The sequence below is a fragment of the Xenopus tropicalis genome, chromosome 9 (assembly GCF_000004195.4).
Source record: "Xenopus tropicalis strain Nigerian chromosome 9, UCB_Xtro_10.0, whole genome shotgun sequence".
Lineage (NCBI taxonomy): Eukaryota > Metazoa > Chordata > Amphibia > Anura > Pipidae > Xenopus > Xenopus tropicalis.
The window spans coordinates 14,917,638-14,939,250 of record NC_030685.2 but is presented as its reverse complement, the minus strand read 5'-3'; the positions used below and the strand labels follow the sequence as shown (position 1 = coordinate 14,939,250).

Genomic DNA, 21,613 nt, shown 5'->3' with positions numbered 1-21,613 from the left:
CGTTTTTTCTCGGCCTAAAAACGTGCTAATAGTGCGAAATAGCAAAAAACGCTGCGTATTTCCGCTAGGTCTGGCAGCTGCCTTTGCGTATACATAGGAATAGCTTGCTGTGCAAATACTGGCGTATTTCGGCCTACGCTTGAAAAATCCGTGCTAAGGCGTTTTCTAGCGTATTTTCGCATTGTGTGGTTTGCTTCGAGTCTTTTTAAGCTATTTCTATGGATGATGATATTGGGCGTTTTTCAGCCGCCGAGAGAATTAGAAAATACACAGCGGAAAAACGCCACGTGTGGCATCAGCCTTAAGTGGAATAAATATAGAGGGCCTAGACCATGTGGACCCTGGGGGGGCCCTAGAAAATAGGGAGCCCACAGGCAATGTCAGACTGGCCCCCCAGGATACCAGGAAAACTCCCGGTGGGCCCAGGTGTAAGTGGGCCCTCCTGCTCCTGACTATTTGGCCTGTTTCATGGTCATTCCCTATTTCTGAATGGCAAGGAAGAGGAGAAATAGATGGAAGAATAGATGCTAGCATGTAAATAAAAGAGACTAGGGGAATAAAGAGGTTGGGTGAGGAAAGGAGGAAAAATAGTTTGGAAAGCGGCCTAGGGTCTACGGTTTTCTGGTGGGCCCCTGGGGTCATTCTTGATTTCCTTGGTGGGGGACCCTGAAAAATGTTTGTTTGCAGCCCATAGTGAAGTTCAGGAAGCCTAAAGCCATTAGTGCAAGCTGAAAAATAGCCTCAATTCATATATATATATTGTTATTCTGTATAAAAAAGCAGGAATTGACATCAAAAAATGTTTAAAAATAGCTTCAGGCAACTGAATGCGACGGAGAACTTGACTATTGTTCACGGATTATGCCAATTCCCCCCCTCAGATTTGAGTATTTGGCCCAGTATTTAGCAGAATCATGTGCGGAGACTTCCACATTTGTCTGAATCCAAACACGACATAGTCGGAGCGCGCCTACTAAAGTCCCTGAACACACAAATAAAGGGCACCCAGTCCGTGATAATGTTCTGTAGGTGTTGGACCTGAGCAATAAAGCGCCTAAAGCGCCTAGCGTGCACAACCTCATTTACTGCACTTCGGCTACAAGTTTCATATTTCATGATGTTTTTTAAAGGCACCATAAATAAATAAAGCGGCTCTTCCCGATGCTTAATACAGGAAATAACCATGAATTATTCACGTAGAGCCGTCATCAAAAATGCAAGGTTAATCTAAATCCCAGGAATTTTCCAGAAAGTGCGCAACAACCAATTGTGTGTCTGTGTTGGAACTGGCTGTAAGCATCTACATATAGTAAATCTGTATGAAAATATTATACACTGTCAAAAGAATGGGAGAATAACTGACTGCGGATAAATAGCAACTGTGGCTCAGGCACGTAACTGTCGGGAACGGCTGTCATATTAATTATAACGAGCTTCATTTCAAGTCCCTTTCACTTAGTCATGGCAGAAGGTTGGCGGCTGAAATCAACAAATGTCTCCAGTTCATCAGGAAATCATAGAGCCTGCTGCCCCATGGAATATGTTCTGTTATATAGAAATATCTGCCCCCTGTATGTGTCTGGCTGGATCCTTTGGGTTTGCATCTGATTCACATCAAAGCACGAGTGCATGTAGGGGCATTTTCCTGTGAATCGGATTCTATTAATTTTCCAGGTGGCAACGACATGTTGCCCAATTCTCTAGGCGTGATTTCGCTGCATGTTTTGACACTGACCACAATGAGAAACTTTGAGTTAAGGCCACCTTTGAGGTGGTGGTAGCTCCTTGGACCTTTGAGGCCACCTTTGAAGTGGTGGTAACTCCAAGGACCTTTGAGGCCACCTTTGAGGTGGTAGTAGCTCCAAGTACCTTTGAAGTGGTAGTAGCTCCTTGGATGTTTTAGGCCACTTTTGAAGTGGTAGTAGCTCCTTGGATGTTTTAGGCCACCTTTGAATTGGTAGTAGCTCCTTGGACGTTTGAGGCCACCTTTGAAGTGGTGGTAGCTCCAAGGACCTTTGAGGCCACCTTTGAGTTGGTGGTAGCTCCAAGGACCTTTGAGGTGGTAGCTCCAAGTACCTTTGAGGTGGTGGTAGCTCCAAGGACCTTTGAGGCCACCTTTGAGGTGGTGGTAACTCCAAGGACCTTTGCGGTGGTAGCTCCAAGTACCCTTGAGGCCACCTTCGAAGTGGTGGTAGCTCCAAGGATCTTTGAGGCGGTGGTAGCTCCAAGGACCTTTGAGGCTACCTTTGAGGTGGTGGTAGCTCCAAGGACCTTTGAGGTGGTGGTAGCTTCAAGGACCTTTGAGGTGGTGGTAGCTTCAAGGACCTTTGAGGTGGTGGTAGCTCCTTGGACCTCTAAGGCCACATTTGAAGTGGTGGTAGCTCAAGGGTCCTTTGAGGTTGCAGTAGCTCCAGGGTTCCCCGGTGCTAAATGCTGTACTTGCTTGAAACGTATCAACTTGAGAGCTCATTGTCACCAAAACATGCAAGTGCATGGAACGATTTCGACCACAATTAACTTTAACAAATGATGTCAGTGTGGATTGAAATAGATGATGCAATTTGAATAAAAGTTCAGATGTGCTTCAGTAACCCTTTCTGGAGGATTGAGCCAAACTCACAAATTTTGTATTTGGTACACCCCTAATATATGTACAGGATATATACTATAGGTGTCCCCTACACCTCCACTTGTCTCCTTCCATCTTTTCTTCTTCCTCCTGTAGAACTTTAAAGTCATGGCTCAATCTCCATGTGATGCCATCTTTGTATGACATTGGTTCTCTGTAGTTGTGTCAGCTAATGGTTAAACTTTGGGTACTAGAACTAGATTAAAGCTGCTGAAACCTGCCTTCGTTATAATTCCCCCTTTAGAGTTACCTTGGTTACATTCTGTTCATGCTTAATTGCCCAGGTGGGACATGGATTGGCCCTTTATGGCTGCCATTTGTAAAACATAATCACACAGGGTGACCAAAATTACTTTTTTTATTGCCCTTACCCACCAGCACACAGGGGGCCAAGCCAAGGCTCTAATTATTGTTATTACAATTTATTTATTCATGTTCCACATTCTCACCACTGCCGTACAATGAAAGAGGCCAACAATGACCACTAAATCAAAATTAAAGTTGCCGTGGGCTTTACTAGTGAGAGAAGAATAAAATGCTTACCGTACCAAAGATAAGATTTAATAACTTCCCATAGTTTTTATTGTTTTCTGAGCCTGAAGGTTTCTCTTTTTTTAACTTGTATGTGTTTGATCAAAAATTCTATAATGTACAAAGAAAATATCTCCTGACCTTATTCGTTGGTCCCTCAGGCTCTACATCCATCACCTGGGGCTTTTTATAAAGATAGGAGAAATATCCAAAAGTTTACATAAAGAAGGTTATCCAATGTAAGAGCCATTTGGCAAAGCACTTTGGCCTCTAGGTCAATGACTTGATCATAGAATATTCTAGGGAGACCCATTGGGAGAGGACCATATCAATGCACTGATGCAATCCATGTCTGACAGGGCTTTCTAACCTTTGAGGTGGTTGTAGCTACAAGGACATTTGAGATTTGAGGCCACCTTTGTGGTGGTGCCAGTTCCAAGGACCTTTGAGGCCACCTTTGAGTTGATGGTAGCTCCTTGGACCTTTAAGGCCACCTTTGAGTTGATGGTAGCTCCTTGGACCTTTGAGGCCACCTTTGAAGTGGTGGCAGTTCCAAGGACCTTTGAGGTGGTGGTAGTTCCAAGGACCTTTGAGGTGGTGGTAGTTCCAAGGACCTTTGAGGTGGTGGTAGTTCCAAGGACCTTTGAGGTGGTGGTAGTTCCAAGGACCTTTGAGGTGGTGGCAGTTCCAAGGATCTTTGAGGCAGTGGTAGTTCCAAGGACCTTTGAGGTGGTGGTAGTTCCAAGGACTTTTGAGGTGGTGGTAGTTCCAAGGACTTTTGAGGTGGTGGTAGTTCCAAGGACTTTTGAGGTGGTGGTAGTTCCAAGGACCTTTGAGGTGGTGGTAGTTCCAAGGACTTTTGAGGTGGTGGTAGTTCCAAGGACCTTTGAAGTGGTGGCAGTTCCAAGGACCTTTGAGGTGGTGGTAGTTCCAAGGACCTTACTAACAGGCTGGTGGCTGGCTGATCAACTTGCTTTCATTTCAACTAAAAAGGGATAAGTATTCTTTACTAACTTTATCAAAACCATTGTGTTTTTTTAACTGTTGGGTTTTATTTTTTTTCATAAGTAATTGTTGTTTTTGGAGCTAATTTACAAAGTTTGTGGGATCCATAGGCTTACAGCAGGTTACATTCCCTTGTAATTACCCTCAGCTTGAGGAGGGTGGGGTTTGATTAGTTCACCTTTACAGACTGCATAAATAGAACCACAGGAACTCCAGTGGAGCTTGCTCTGGTGGTAGGTGCTCTGTAAGTGATTTCTCTTGAAGTGGGGGCTCTGTAAGTGGAGTTATAAACTCAGGGAGTTAGTGGGGGCTCTGTAAGTGGAGTTATAAACTCAGGGAGTTAGTGGGGGCTCTGTAAGTGGAGTTATAAACTCAGGGAGTTAAACACTAAGGGAGTTAAAAACAAGGTAAAACAAGGTATTTACTACAAGTCCTTACACCTATTTTTGTTTAACTGTTCTTGTAACTGGGAGGATGAGTTGTAGCAACATTGAAGGTCTGACACAGTGCACAGCCTGCCACATGTATGCAGTTGTGGAACAACAGTTCCAAAGTGCATACCTCTGTTGTGGATGTGAGCGAATTGCCACTTTAGAGGCTCGCGTTAGAGCCCTAGAGGAACACGTCGCAACACTGCGTTCAATCAACAATCTTGAGAGGGGTCTCTTGCTAACTGAACAAGAACTAGTGGGGTCAGATAGTATGTGGGGAGGGGAGCAAGGAAAGGATGATAGGGCAGTAAGCTGGGTGACAGTTAGAAAATCTAGTGTGGGGAAAAGGAAAAGGGAGGCTGCTCCAGGGTTTGCGCATCCCAACAGATTTGCCAGATTGTGTGAAGAAGATGGGAGTGTGAACTCTGGATTGGCGGTTCTAGGTGAGGCTGATCTCTCTAACAGCCGGGAGACCAGTTTCTCTAGTAGTGGTGGGGAGGAAAGCAGAGCTAGGCCTAAACAGATAGTGGTTATAGGGGATTCGATCATTAGGAAAGTGGACAGGGTAATCTGTCAAGCGGATCGCTTCAACCGGACAGTTTGCTGTCTTCCTGGTGCCAGGGTTCGGCATGTGGTTGATCGGGTTGACACATTATTGGGAGGGGCTGGGCATGACCCGGCTGTCTTGGTACATATCGGTACTAACGACAAAATGAACGGTAGGTGGGGGACTTTAAAGAGTGAGTTCAGGGATCTAGGCTCTAAGATTAGGCAAAGGTCCTCCAATGTCATTTTTTCGTTTAGGGAGACAGCGGGAGCTTAGGGAGCTAAATGCGTGGCTAAAGTCTTGGTGTAGGAAGGAAGGGTTTGGGTTCCTAGAGCACTGGGCTGACTTTTCCTTGGGGTACAATCTATACAGCCCTGACGGATGGAAGGGGGTCTACTGTGCTAGGGGAGAGAATGGTTAAGAGGTTGGAGGAGTGTTTAAACTAGACAAGGGGGGGGGTGGGTGAGCTAGAATTCTATGGGAAAATTAGTGTAGACGGGGTAGGGGGACTAGCAAAGGGTTGTGGGGGAGGAGTGAGGGGGGCATATAGTTTATCAGATAAGGAGCTTCCGTTACAAGGAAAGCAGTCTCATAATTGCCTTAGCTCTAATTCTCCCTTAGCTAATGTAAACATCAGAGGGAGAAGTAGTAATCTCCGCTGCATGCTGGCTAATGCGCGTAGCTTGTCGGGTAAATTAGGGGAGCTGCAAGCTATTGCATGTATTGAAAATTATGACTTAATTGGTATCACTGAGACCTGGTGGGATGATAAATGCGACTGGGCTGCGAATTTAAATGGTTATACACTTTTTAGGAGGGACAGAGAGATTAAAAAGGGTGGAGGGGTTTGTCTTTACGTAAAGTCAGACTTAAAGCCATGTAATAAAGACATTACCAATGAAAACGTCGAATCTCTTTGGGTAGAAATTTCAGTAGGGCTGAAGGTCACAAAGAAAATGATCATTGGTGTCTGCTATAAACCACCCCGTATAGATGAGGGGGATGAGGCCCAGCTATTGTTGCAAATGGAGGAGGCTTCAAAACTAGGTCAAGTTGTTGTTATGGGGGACTTTAATTATCCGGACATTGACTGGAGTAATGGGGTGGCTAAGTCAGAAAAAGCTAGTAGGTTTGTAAATATGCTAAATGACAACTTTTTATTTCAGGCGGTTCAAGAACCCACTAGGAATGACTCTATTTTGGACCTGGTGATATCTAATAATAATGAACTTATCTCTAATATTTGTGTGGGTGAGCATTTGGGGAACAGTGATCACAACATGGTCTCCTTTGAGATAATGCTGCAGAGACAGCTCTATAAGGGAGTAACTAAAACGCTCAATTTTAGACGTGCAGACTTTGCCAGTTTAAGGGCATCTCTGCAATGTGTCAACTGGGAAAGGCTTTTCATGGGGTTAGACACAGAAGGAAAATGGAACATCTTTAAAACATTGCTTTGCAGGTATACGCAACAGTATATCCCCCTTGTAAGCAAGGAGAGGCATCGCAAAGCAAAACCTTTATGGCTGAATAAAAGAGTTAAGGTCGAGGTTGGTAAGAAAAAACGTGCTTTTAGGGCATTCAAGTTAGCTGGGACAGCAGAAACTTTCATCAGGTACAAGGAAGCAAATAAAGCAGCAAAAAAGCTATCAGGCAAGCTAAAATAGAGATGGAAAGGGATATTGCAGCAAGGAGTAAAAAGAATCCAAAATTATTTTTTAATTATGTGAATAGTAAAAAAATGAAGCAAGAAGGGGTGGGAACTTTATTATCACGGGGGGGTAAGTTGGTTGATGAGAACGGGGAAAAAGCTGAAATTTTGAACTCTTATTTTTCATCTGTCTATACATCTGAGGAGCCAGATAATGAAGGCTTCCCTTGTAATATACCCAGTGCTAGTAATTTAGCTACTGACGCATGGGTCACTCGGGAGGGAATTCAAAAGAGACTTGAACATGTAAAGGTAAACAAAGGTCCAGGGCCGGATGGGATTCATCCCAGGGTATTAAATGAGCTGAGCGCTGTGATTGCCAAACCTCTTCACTTAATTTTTCAGGATTCATTGAGGTCTGGCATGGTGCCGAGAGACTGGCGGATTGCTAATGTGGTGCCGTTATTTAAAAAGGGATCCCGTTCTCAGCCTGAAAACTATAGGCCTGTTAGTCTGACATCAGTAGTAGGAAAACTTTTGGAAGGGGTAATAAGGGATAGGGTACTTGAATACATTGCAGTTCACAATACTATTAGTTTGTGCCAGCATGGTTTTATGCGTAACAGATCTTGCCAGACTAATTTAGTTGCCTTTTATGAGGAGGTGAGTAGGAACCTTGATGCTGGAATGGCAGTTGATGTCATCTACTTAGATTTTGCTAAAGCGTTTGATACAGTACCTCACAGAAGGTTAATGATCAAATTAAGGAATATTGGCCTAGAACATAATATTTGTAATTGGATAGAGAACTGGCTGAAGGATAGATTACAAAGAGTGGGGGTAAATGGAACATTTTCTAATTGGACCAGTGTGGTTAGTGGAGTACCGCAGGGGTCAGTCCTTGGTCCTTTGCTTTTTAACTTGTTTATTAATGACCTGGAGGTGGGCATAGAGAGTACTGTTTCTATTTTTGCTGATGACACTAAATTGTGCAAAACTATAAGTTCCATGCAGGATGCTGCTGCTTTGCAGAGCGATTTGACAAAATTGGAAAACTGGGCAGCAAACTGGAAAATGAGGTTCAATGTTGATAAGTGCAAAGTTATGCATTTTGGTAGAAATAATATAAACGCAAACTATCTACTGAATGGTAGTGTGTTGGGGGCATCCTTAATGGAGAAGGATCTAGGGGTTTTTGTAGATCACAAGTTGTCTAATGCCAGGCAGTGTCATTCTGTGGCTACTAAAGCAAATAAAGTGCTGTCTTGTATAAAAAAGGGCATTGACTCAAGGGATGAGAACATAATTTTGCCCCTTTATAGGTCCCTGGTAAGGCCTCACCTTGAGTATGGGGGCAGTTTTGGGCTCCAGTCCTTAAGAAGGATATTAATGAGCTGGAGAAAGTGCAGAGACGTGCAACTAAACTGGTAAAGGGGATGGAAGATTTAAGCTATGAGGTGAGACTGTCGAGGTTGGGGTTGTTTTCTCTGGAAAAGAGGCGCTTGCGAGGGGACATGATTACTCTATACAAGTACATTAGAGGGGATTATAGGCAGTTGGGGGATGTTCTTTTTTCCCATAAAAACAATCAGCGCACCAGAGGTCACCCCTTTAGATTAGAGGAACGGAGCTTCCATTTGAAGCAGCGTAGGGGGTTCCTCACGGTGAGGGCAGTGAGGTTGGGGAATGCCCTGCCGGGGGATGTTGGGTAGGGGGTTCCTCACAGTGAGGGCAGTGAGGTTGGGGAATGCCCTTCCTAGTGATGGGGTAATGGCAGATTCTGTTAATGCCTATAAGAGGGGCCTGGATGAGTTCTTGAACAAGCAGAATACCCAAGGCTATTGTGATACTAATATCTACAGTTAGTACTAGTGGTTGTATTTATAGTTTATGTATGTGAGTGTATAGATTGGTAGGTGTGGGTTTGTGTGTGCTGGGTTTACTTGGATGGGTTGAACTTGATGGACACTGGTCTTTTTTCAACCCTATGTAACTATGTAACTATGACCTTTGAGATGTTGGCAGCTCCAAGGACCAAGGGCCTGGGTATGTCACCTTAAACCACTGCCCCTGTTCCTTTCAAGCTAGCACAATATTGTCCTTCCGTGGTAAAATATTTTCGTTAGAAGATAAATCGCCAATTCTGTACCAAATAAGAGACCCTACACGGAATCTCAGGCATGTGTGGCTCCATCTTAAAAACATACAGGATGCCTAAATGGCACGAAGTTCACTCCGCCTTCCTAAGGAAAGAGAAAAAATGTGCAAACAGCATAGTATTATAAGAGATATTGAGTCTGCTTCTGTTAAGTACAGTATACCTGCCTTTGGTACATTCCTAGATGGGTTATTTTATACGGTTGGTGGCCCAATCTGCTCTTCCTTGTCCGGTAGAGAGTTCAGCTTATTCCCCCATAAGGAGCATGCCCAAGGAAGGATGGAAGCGCCCAATGAAAAGCATTATGCTTGAGTTGGAAATGGGACCAAAAGGGTAAATGTAGGCCTTTGGTGGGGCTGCTCTAGTGCCATTGCCCAGCTCATATAAGTTCTATCTGGCCAAGCTGTCTCAGTGTTTCATGGCGTAATTGCTGTCCCAGGCCCATTGGCCACTATTGCACTTTTGTTTGTAAATGAGCCTTATGTAACAGCACTGCCCTTATGTCTGCCCCTCTGTTTCATGCCTCGCAGGGCGGCCAAGCAACGAAGAAAAGGAGATCGAATTGTTATTGAATGTCAGGAGCAGGCGTATTGGCTGGTCAGCAAACCGTCGGTGAGTTGCCTGCGCTGCTGCCTTCATGGAGCCTCCAAGTTCTTAAGTTCTTCCAAATTCCAAGTGCTGGAATATTTGGGCCTCTAGAAGTCAGACTGCTTAGAGCAGTAGCCACTCCACCATCTCCTCCCCATTTTTTTAAACAGGGTGAGAATCATCGGTGAGATAACCAGACTGAGTTGCCACCTGGCTGGCATTTATCTGGCCTAGTTGGTAAAGCACCAGCTATGGCAATGTAGTTGCTGGTAGATTTGTAAAACCCTATAAATCCCCCCCTTCCTTACTCTCCACTGCTGATCAGCCTTTATAATCACAGGCCCACCTCTGCCCCACCCATTCCCCCACCCAGTACGCCCATTTCCCTGCCTATTCACCAGTCACATTCTCCCTTTCCCCACCCAGTCTGGCCATTTCCTGACCCCCTTGCACCATAGCCCTGCCCCAAATGACATCATGGCCGTCCCTGACCCAAAGGCCAGTATTATGGGAAAAAAGATGTCACCCCTAGGACCTGTACACACAGCAACCGCTACCGGCACCAGTATTACAAATTTACGGGCAACCTAAATGCTGGTAAATTTGTGAAGGTGGCAACCCTACCTATAATCCCTTCCTTCCCTGACTCTTTCCACAGCAGATCAGCCCCTTTTATATAGAGACAAGCCTCTGCCCCACCCATTAACCCCTATCACCCACCCATTTCCCTGCCCCATCCAGGCCATCGCACTTGTCCACAGGAGTTTGCCATTTTGTATCTTGTTAGGCCATGCTTACATTGTCAGTGGCACTGCACGTGCTCAGTGTGCTCTGGGCTGCTGCTGAGAGGCTAACCGTAGGGGTTGCCAGAAACCTAACACTAGCAGAAAGCCTTGCCTTACTCTCTCTATATACAGTATATTGTACGTCTGTCCCCAAACACAGGTAAGTGACAGCAGCCCAGAGCATGTTCTGGAAGGGGGGCTACTGGGGGCATGCTCAGAGGTGCAGATCTTCCCTGCTAAAGGGCTGTGGTTCCCTTGGGCTGGGCCAAAACATAATATTTAACATTTACGTCTCCTTTATTACTGTACAGTGAGAGGTTGGGGAATTCTCTCCCTGAAGCAGTTGTACTGGCGGATACACTAGATAGTTTCAAGAAATACCATTTGAGTTTAATGACCCCCAGGGACGGGGAATTAGTTCTGTGCAGCAAGGAAGCCCAAACTTCACAAGCGCGAGTGCAGCTGCCGGCCCCATTCCAGCTCCTATTTATTTCTACTTGATTTGTTATTATAACCTTCCTTTCAGCAGACTTTCCGCGGCGGAGCCATTAACGTAACGCTCACATCTGTCCTCCTCGGGGGATCTTTTAAGCATAATTTCTCCCACGCTCTCTTCTCTTAGCCGGGGGTTCATTTTTATATATATATAAATATATCAGGCTGTCGCTTTTTTCCCCTGATCTGAAGTGACGTTAAACGGAAGATCTATAAAGGCGATTTCGCGTGTGACCTCTCGCTCGGCCCTTTTATGTTCCCAAACGCCAGCCTTCAAACGGCCAATCAAAGCGCATCGCTCAGCAACAGTTTTAGGAATATTAATTGAAGCCTTTTTTTTTTTTGTCGTGTCTCCTATAATTAAGTGTGCAGGAGTCGCTTTCTGCAGTGCAGCAACAAATATAACATTGCTAGTATTTATTTTTTTGGTGATTTCCTAAATTTAGTCCTTGGAGCGCATCCAAGCAGGGTTTTTATTGGGCGACGGGGACGTCAGGGAAATGATGGAGTGTATGCAGAGCGGCAGATAAGGGGGTTTCATTATAAGGCTCAGCTGGTAATATTTCCAGTTTATGGCTCGAGTCCTCATAGGAAACATATTGCAATATTGTGCAAGCAAATGGAATGGGAGGCAGCAGGAGGCCTAGAGGGGGACATTTATCATTAGGGCAGAAATAAGAAAACATTGTCTCTGTATCCAACCCCCCCCCCAGCACTAATGTATTACATGACGCAGAGGCAAGAAAGTTGGCGGAGAAATTGGGCAGATTTGGAGGGGGGGGGGGAATTGTTGGCTGTTGGCTTCTGCTACATTTTTCAGTAATCAGAACTAGTGATGAGCGAATTTTTTTCAGCAGGCACGGATTCGCCGTGAATTTCAGCATTTCGCCATTGGCGAATTGTTTGTGTCGAGTGGAACTTTTTTTTGTCGTGCGTCAAATTGGGCGCGGTCGCATCAAATTGGGCGCAGCTGTGTCACAAAAAAGCGCGGTCGTGTCAAAAGTGGGCACCGTCGCGTCAAAAAGCGCGGGCGACAAAAAAAATAGACGTGGGCGACAGAAAATAGACGCAGGCGAAAAAAAAGGCGTGGGCGACAAAAGCAACAAATGTGTTTCGCAATTTTACCGAGAATTTTCTTGCCGTTTCGCAAAATTTTATGGCGAGGCGAAACAGGACAGATTCGCTCATCACTAGTCAGAACCAGCATTGCAGGGTGCAGCAAGGGGCAGACAGATACAGCTTTAATAGCAATTACATTTGCACATAACCTTCATTTTTTTTTAAAGCTGTAAATTGATTTAGGTTTTTTTCATTAGGAAAAATTGGATCCTTAGGGTTACATCCCCTTTAAAGAGGCTGCGCTGTGATGATAAAGTAACTAAGGGGTATATTCATCATGCTGTGTAAAAAGTGCGGTGATGTTGCTCACAGCAGCCAATCAGATGCTTTGCTTTGGTTTTCTAACTGTTGGAACCTAATTGCTGATTGGTTGCCCTGGGCAACATCACTGATAATGCTTCACTTTTTACACTGCATGATAAATATACTCCCAAGTCTCCTGTTTTCTAGCGATAGGGGCCCATGTACTAAATAGATAGAAGGGTGCAAAGTGGGAAATAAAATGGGTGCCAGTGCTTTTTAAAAGTATTTTTTTTTGCACCTAGTGCTCTACCACCGTGGTAACAGTAGGCAACCCCTTTAATGTACTTAAAGCAGAAATGGCATTTCCAAAATATTAGCAGTCTTTCTGTTTTTGAGTGTGACAGATACTGTGACAGATGTGCCAATACTTCTCCATGCAGAGCGTGCTTTCTGCTCTGTAGTGTGCCAGAGGCTGGTTCCTTTGGTACAGGCTTTGATGTCTGACTGGATTAAACACCTGCCAATCAGAGATAATAGCCTGCCAGCAGAGGGAGCCCCACCCCCTTGGCGCACTACAGAGCAGAAAGCTCACAGTGCATGGAGGAGTCGTCGACTGGTGCAATTACATGTATTTATAAGCCAGGAATCCAAGGCCGGTGATGGTTTGGTATCAGTATCACTTTAAGAAACCACCTCATTAGATCACTCAGCTTCTAAATCTGATTATGAAGATAATATGTTGTTTCCTCTGAACCTGAACCTTAATAAATGACTTCCAAGCACTCTGTACAGAAACCTGATTGGGTATTCATTCATCTCTCAAGCCAACAACTGTTTGTTCTGAGGTCTCATAGGCTTCTCATTAATGTGACGATGTTGCTTTGCAGCCCGGTTGCCTGAATGTGATGGAGCACGGGCCGGAGAGAGGGAACGCCTGCGGGGGCACCATGCAGCTAGTAAGTACCCACCCACGCTTTGCTCTTTGTTATATATTCAGAAAAATTGTTTACGATTCAGGCATTCGTTGTATCGTTTGTCACATAGGCTGATGGGGTGGTGGGGGAGAACCATAAGACCTGGGACTGTGGCCATGGTTATCATAAGGAATCGTTTGCCTTTATACACCTGCCTCATCCTGATCCAACCAACCCTGCCCCAATCTGGCCAACTCCACCCCTAATCTACCTTTACCCCACCCATTTAGCTGGAAGCTCCATCCATTTTCAGGCAGTCCAGGGCACTTAGAGCACTCTCACCTGTAACCCCCAACCCCCGAAGTTGGCACTGACTGCAGGGGCGGGCCAAGCCGACCGGGCGCCCTAGACAACCCGGTCGGCCAACTCCGCCCACCTCCCCGCCCCCCCCAACGGCGCATGCGCGCCAAAGTGCAGGGGCGGGGGCGGTGCGATTAGATCGGTCATTGCCTCCGCCGCTAATGACAAGCGGCGGAGGCAATGACAAAGTAGCACTAGGGGTAGGCAGGAGAGGCTGCCTGGCACCCCCCAATCGTTGTGCCCTAGGCAGCTGCCTCTTCTGCCTACCCCTAGTTCCGGCCCTGACTGACTGCGGCTAAACCCAACAAACCGGTTGGCATTACCGGTGATGTTGCCCAGGGCAACCAATCAGCAATTAGATTTCAATAGTTAGAAAACCAAAGCAAAGCATCTGATTGGCTGCTATGAGCAACACTACGCTTCACTTTCCACTCACTTTTTGTTGCTTTTTCTCATGTTCTCTAGTCTAATGCCCAAGAAGTCCCAACAGGTATCTGTGAATACAACAGTATATGGGCCCTAAGGGTCTCAAAGTAGTCAACTACTGACTAAAGGAAGGAACAAAGGAAGAAGGTAGGTTGGTTGGTCTTCACCCCCAAAGAGCAACCTACCTACCAACCTTCTTCCTTTGTTCCTTCCTTCCTTCAGTGGTTTGAATCAAGGACTGTTTATAGTCTACACAAGTGGAGAGTGCGGCATTTACAGCAACAGCCTGCTTAATACAACAGGATCTTCCAATGAGAATTGTAACTGCTCTGTAAACAACTGACGCCATATTCTTTCTTCATGGAAACATTCAGTACTTGACCTTGTGTTATTTCATAACAACGTGATAGTAACAAGCCCAAACGGCACATTAATCTCCCTATGTTAGATGTCAGCAAGATGGCTGGTAAAATGGAATCTCACTGGAGAATTCTTTTGCATCTGTAATTAGCTTTGCTCCTCCTACTTTGAAGTGCAGTGGGACCGTTTTATAGGAAGTTTATTGATGCTAACCCCGTACTGAAGCCCCGTTGGCATCAGGAAGCCAGTGACAGCCGTTTTCCCTACAAGACAATATTGCTGAGCCCAAGGAAACAGAGCTCACAACTCCGCTGCTTTCTCACAGTCTCTGTTGCCATAGCAATACCAATCTTCAAAGCGGATTCTTTTTTGGATTGTTAGCAGGAAATCTAAACTCTATATTATTTGAAATAATTGGCTTTTTTATATCTCGCTCCAACCCCCCCCTCCAATTAAAAAAAAAAAAAAAACAAGAAAAAAAATGTTGCAAACTTTGCGTAATTAGAATATTCCCAGCAACAAAAATCTTACAAAATCCTATGGTTGGACAATGTGTGAGTATGAGCATTCCAAATAAACCCCCAGAGGCACCCTCAGACCCAGTCTATGCTTCTAGAGAGCTTCTAGAGAGCTTGGTTGAGGGATTCCTCACTGATATAAGAAGGATAGCAACTTTTTTTCAACCATGGTATAGTGTGCCCTTTACTTACCATGAATGCCTCAGCCAAGCCAAGCGGATGGGAAACTCCCAATGATATGGTCTATGTTCTTAGTAAGATATATGTTCGTGCTTTTTATTCTAAGAAATGGATTTTAATTGCCCCTAATAGCCATATGTTATGATGTTTTGCTTTGGAAGATGATTGATCTCTAAACATATGTTTTATTTCCAGGGAAAGAACATTGATTTTTATAAAAGAGAGGTACGTAGCATTTCTGTCCTTGTATTTTATATATTAAGTTCTGACCGCTCCTCAGGGGTGGAGTCATGGTAACAGAAGCAGATGGTTACCCTTTGAAATAAGGCCTCCTTGCTGTAGCTCTCAAAGGAAAACCATAGCTACGGTCACCATGGTATTTTTTTATTTATTAGTTAATTATATCATTAACTAAGTAATGTTAATTATTATTATTATTATTGAATATTTAAGGTTTCTATACACTACTGTGTCCAATGTTAGCCAAATATGTAGTTCCTCCAGTGAGGTATTTCCCTATTGTTGAGTAAAAACATATGCTTTAGGCTATGCAGATATTACATGGGGGGGGGGCACTTAATAAGGGCAACTATTTCAATTTGGTATCTGCCTATTCCATGTTTAAAGCCCTTTTGGCTTAGGGTGGAAGTTTCCAAACTACAGGACTGGTCCCGCTTAGGGTGGAGGTAAAGCAGTTGATTTAGGGCCCAAGATGAAGTCTACTTTGCTTGAGGTTTGGAACGACTGTTCATTTATTCTCTGGAAGTCCAACCTAAGGTCAAATAAGGTTAGCTTTGGGGTTCACACTGATAACACAATGTGCCATATATCTGTAACATATACAAGGAGCCAACAAAAGAGTTGAAACATTACTGGCAGTCTTCATTAGTCTTCAAGTAGAGGCATACTGAGATGGTAGACCTGTTAGGTATCATATCAATGGGGTTCTTTGCTTTCGTTCAGATGGACTACTTGAAGAAAGCCATGGGAAGAACAAGAGTGAAGTCTTCAATCTGCCTCGAAGGGTGAGATATACAGCCTGTGAAGTACAATACTTCTCCAATCAGCAGGTTAATAGGAGGCGGTGTTTTATATCATTTAGAAAGTAATATTTGATGTTAACAAGGTAGAGTCTTTAGATTCGGAGCTCAGCATATCACAGAGGAGAAGGAAGGGTGGTTAACTTAAGGGAACTTGAGGTTTATTCTCCAAGAAATGATTTGTTTCCTCCATTCTTCTGGTTTTCCTACCAAGAGGAGACATGGAAGTGAGGACATGTTCATAAAAGGCTATAAATAAATATCTCCTAAAATGCCCCTCAACATTTCTCCAATGTTACCTAGGATACACCAATAACACTATTTCAGGGTGTATTTATAGCTCGTTCTGCCACAGGCCATTACTGAAGCTCCCCGTAACTTTTGGGAAATATGCCAAAACATTATTACCTATCCAACCCTAAATCCCGTTCTCAGACCCCCACAAGGTACAGTAGCTAGATGTTTGCTAACATGACACAGTTACACCACAGACAAAAAACCTTATGTGCTCAGAACCCTCTTGGTTTAGGAGTAGTACCTCAGTATGTCCTACTAGCGACCTACTAGTATGTCATTATAGGTGCAGGTCAAAGTGGGTTCTGAATCATCTTCTCCACCTCAGGCTGGCTTGGGCCTGTGTTGAGAAAGGGCGGGTACAGGACAGCAAGTACTTGTGACCTAACCACCCCCCTGCAAGCCCACCCTATATGATCTCATCTCTGATGTCATTATAGGCGCAGATCAAAGTAGGTTCTGAATCACCTTCTCCACCTCAGGCTGGCTTGGGCCTGTGTTGAGAACAGGCAGGTACAGGACAGGAAATACTTGTGACCTAACCACCCCCCTGCAAGCCCACCTTATATGATGTCATCTCTGATGTCATTGTAGGCGCAGATCAAAGTAGGTTCTGAATCACCTTCTCCACCTCAGGCTGGCTTGGGCCTGTGTTGAGAAAGGGCGGGTACAGGACAGGAAGTACTTGTGACCTAACCACCCCCCTGCAAGCCCACCCTATATGATGTCATCTCTGATGTCATTATAGGCGCAGATCAAAGTGGGTTCTTACCTACTCAAACTCAGGCTGGGTTACGTCTTTGTTGAGAAAGGGCAGGTATGGGTTAGGCCATCAAATAACTCAGCAGTAGTCACCATAGCAGGTCACGGCAGCACCCCTCAGGTTCCCTGTCTGCACCACTCCCGGCTCTGGGTAGACATTCACCCTCCTCACTGAGGGGGTCCAAGAGACGGAACTAAGAGACTCCCATATCTTTTATACACCCAGGAGGTCACCTGATCCTGCCTGTATCACATGGGACTCTGGCCACTCCCACAGAATCTGACATCACTATAGTGGAGCTACTCTAGGCTCTCCTGCTATCTTCTACCCCAGGGAAACAGCATCTTGCCAGATAGGAACTCCAACCCCTCTACCTCATTAGGGGCCCACAATAATGGGGGCACTCGCTTGTAAGTATGTTATTTTACCAAATCCCTACACATATAAACATTATTATACAATACATTATAGTATTTAGAATATATTTGATCTTGTTATTCTATATGGTTTACTCTCCATTGTAGGGGTTGGGGGGGGGGGGGTTGTGGATTAGATACCTGCTATAAGCTTTGGGGAACTGGAAGGAAGGGTTGACTTTGATAGATTAGTGCCCTTTTTCAAGTGGATTTACCTAAATGTCAATGGGAAATAAACAGAAAGCAGTCGGATGAGGGGAAAGTGTATTTTGGGCGCAGACTGGCTGCAGACTGGCTGCAGGGTTCATTCAGTCATTCAGTATAGCCGACAGACGAGTAGAGGTTCAGGGACTACAGGGTAGAGTAGTGGGCTAGTAAAGCATGTTTATGGGCCGCATTATATTAAAATGGTCTTTAAAGCAAGTCTATGGAGCCCTTGAGAAAACTAGGAGCCAAAAAAATCCCATGGAGGCAGGGTTGCATCCAGCATCCAATTAGGCAGCTTTATTCAAGCTTTTCAAAATGGCTGCCCCATGGAAGCCCTTGAGGAATTATTATCAAGCAATTAACCCTTTGAAATTGAAGGGCTGCTATAAACTCATATCCAATTACAGAATATCCACCAACAGAATTGTGCTTAGAAGAGCAGGGTCGGAATGGGCCAATAGGGCACCGGGAAAAACTTGGTGGGCCCACTTCCCCCGGCCAAAAACTGCGGGCCCTACCCCTCTCATCGCAGTCACAAGTAGGAAGTGTCCATCACAGTGGAAGGGGGGTATAGCAGCTCTGGGGTGGGGGGTCCACAGGTGGCAGCCCTGGTGGGCTCCGGATACCCCAGTCCAACACTGTAGAAGAGGGCAGTACCTATGCAGGCATGGATTTATGATTTATGGCATGGTATGCTCAGGCAATAGGAAGTCCAAAGGAGTTTTCCTTGCTATGGCCATATTCAACCAGCCAGGGTTGGACTGGGGGGTGCAGGGCCCACCGGGGCTCCCACCCCAGGGGCCCTGCAGGTGCCCCCGCCGGCTGCGTCCCCTAACACCCCCCCCCCACAGGGGCCCCCTAACCCCCCTCGCAGGGTCCCCCACCTGACATCCTCCCCCGAGCACAGTCCGACCCTGCAACTAACTATGCCAGAATTATACCATCCTATGGGCACCTAGGCCACACCCCCTCAAAAACTGAGGTGCAGTGGCCATGACAACACCTGCATCTTTAAGAATGGAGAAAATAACAATCTGTTTCCCTCCCCTGACATCAGGCTGTATCTGTGCTATTCAACCAACGATTCTGGACACATAGGTGACCACAGGGGCATTAAGGAGTCATTTGCATGTCTCCGCCTATAATTCCTTACGTAAAAGCTAAAGCCTCTCATTTTTTTGTTTTATGGTAGTTATAACTGTAGATGTGAATTCCTTCTGTTTTATAAAGGCTCTCGGTACATGTTTTGCATTAGAAGGGTTCTTTGGCTCCGTTTAGCCCTTCTCTCCCTAACCCGTATGATCCTTATGCATCACTGTCCACTGACAGGCCTGGTGCGGATGTAAAACAGTACATTTTTGTGCCGAACTAATAGCCTTCTGTTTTAGAAGAACTTGCAAATGGAAAAGGATAGAGGAAAGTCACACATGTCACATTATGGATCATTAGACCAGATGGTTGATGAAATACTGACAATCAATGAAGACGTTGCGTTAATTGAGCAGAGTTGTTGCCAAGTTAACGCTTACTCGGGGGGCAAATGGAGGTGACGGAGAACCAGTCTCATTTACTTCTTCTTCCCTTTCAGCTTTCTGAAGTTCAGCGAACAGTACCTCCCCCATGATCCCATCATGTCTGGCTGCCTTCCCAGCAACCCCTGGATCACCGACGACGTCACGTACTGGACCATAAATGCACCCATGTCAGTAGGCGATTTTTTTTTATAAAGAAAAACATTTGGAATAAAACTGGCTTTCTAGGGGTTTACTAGTCTTGTCTGAAGGGAAACATCTGATTGGTTCTTATCAGGGTCAGATGGGACACCGGGAAAAAACCTGGTGGGCACCAGCGGCCCAGACCCGATCCCTATTGCTGCTTCCCCAGGCTGCGATGTCCTTCCCTGACGTGTTTCACTTAGTTGTGCTCAGGGGAGGACGTCGGGCATGTGGTGGGGGCCCCTGCAGGGGGTTATGGGGGTGCGGCGGGTTCTTATGGGCTGACCTGGTGAAACAAATTATTATTAACATTTATTTATAAAGCGCCAACATATCCCGCAGCGCTGTACAATAAGTGGGTTTCATACATTGGGCATACAGAGTAACATATAAAGCAATCAATAACCGATACAAGAGGGGAAGGGAGCCCTGCCCAAAAGAGCTTACAATCTACAAGGAGTAACATATAAAGCAATCAGTAACCGATACAAGAGGGGAAGAGAGCCCTGCCCAAAAGAGCTTACACTCTACAAGGAGTAACATATAAAGCAATCAATAACCGATACAGGAGGGGAAGAGAGCCCTGCCCAAAAGAGCTTACAATCTACAAGGAGTAACATATAAAGCAATCAATAACCGATACAAGAGGGGAAGAGAGCCCTGCCCAAAAGAGCTTACACTCTACAAGGAGTAACATATAAAGCAATCAATAACCGATACAAGAGGTGAAGAGAGCCCTGCCCAAAAGAGCTTACAATCTACAAGATTATTATTATTATTAACATTTATTTATAAAGCGCCAACATATCCCGCAGCGCTGTACAATAAGTGGGTTACATACATTGGACATACAGAGTAACATATAAAACAATCAATAACCGATACAAGAGGTGAAGAGAGCCCTGCCCAAAAGAGCTTACAATCTACAAGCAAATGTGACTTTTATTACATTACCCCATAAATCCCAAACTGGGGGTGGTTCGATATAAGGTACATTGGGAAAAAACGAGAGAGACTGAAGGGGTATTAAAATTCCAGGTTTAAATAAAGGACTAAATGAACATGTAAAATAAAATGCCATTGCATGAATAGAATTTCAGTGACTGACTGAGCGACTGTAGAGAGATTTGCAGTATGTAATGGTTTCTTCCAATTTAACCCTAGAAACTGCGGCATGGTACCTGTTATTGTGCCACAGTTTCTAGAGTTAAACTAAAACTATTGCTACCCCAATACTGACCTGCTGAGCTTTATACAGTTACCAATCATTTTGGTTGCATTTTTTCCTTTTCTGCCCCAGGGTGGCGATGCCAAGCAAGCTCAGAGTGGATCGTTGGACCTTTAATTTTATGGAGCTTCTAAATGATCCACGTGGACGGAAGGAGTTCCTGCAGTTTTTGGAGAAGGAATTCAGTGGTAAGGAGCAAGCACTCTATGCCGCCTAATACTCACGCAGGCAGATAGGCAGTGTTTTGTGTTAGGTTACAGATATATAGAAACATTGGGGTAACAGTCACCCCGCTATAGTTCCAGGGGTACCCAGGGCACAAATAAGCACTCACCCCAAATCCCCCCTTACTGGCTTTCAGGCTGGGCCCCCTTAGCCCATAACAAGGTTACAGATATATAGAAACATTGGGGTAACAGTCACCCCGCTATAGTTCCAGGGGTACCCAGGGCACAAATAAGCACTCACCCCAAATCCCCCCCTAACTGGCCTTCAGGCTGGGCCCCCTTAGCCCATAACAAGGTTACAGATATATAGAAACATTGGGGTAACAGTCACCCTGCTATAGTTCCAGGGGTACCCAGGGCACAAATAAGCACTCACCCCAAATCCCCCCCTAACTGGCCTTCAGGCTGGGCCCCCTTAGCCCATAACAAGGTTACAGATATATAGAAACATTGGGGTAACAGTCACCCTGCTATAGTTCCAGGGGTACCCAGGGCACAAATAAGCACTCACCCCAAATCCCCCCTTACTGGCTTTCAGGCTGGGCCCCCTTAGCCCATAACAAGGTTACAGATATATAGAAACATTGGGGTAACAGTCACCCTGCTATAGTTCCAGGGGTACCCAGAATGCTGCCCCCATGGTGCAGTTATTATGGTGGAACTGAGGACCCGCAGCGTTAGGAGCACAAACTGCCGCAGCCTCGGTTCTAACTGACCTACTTTGAGCAGAAAATATCCTTCTTTCAGGCTTAGCAAGAAACCTCGCAGGCAGCAATGTGTATA

General features: G+C 45.2%; 1 protein-coding gene across 2 annotated transcripts in view; it reads left to right on the top strand.

The window, feature by feature from the left end:
* rgs9 (regulator of G-protein signaling 9) overlaps positions 1 to 21,613 on the top strand; it is a 79,191-nt gene that overhangs the window by 40,349 nt on the left and 17,229 nt on the right. For both annotated transcript variants that reach the window (XM_012969987.3, NM_001103027.1), the window contains exons 8-13: positions 9,483 to 9,564; positions 13,070 to 13,138; positions 15,136 to 15,165; positions 15,904 to 15,965; positions 19,249 to 19,362; positions 20,676 to 20,791. In XM_012969987.3, the coding sequence (XP_012825441.1) occupies positions 9,483 to 9,564; positions 13,070 to 13,138; positions 15,136 to 15,165; positions 15,904 to 15,965; positions 19,249 to 19,362; positions 20,676 to 20,791 (473 nt within the window). The remainder of the gene's footprint in view (positions 1 to 9,482; positions 9,565 to 13,069; positions 13,139 to 15,135; positions 15,166 to 15,903; positions 15,966 to 19,248; positions 19,363 to 20,675; positions 20,792 to 21,613) is intronic.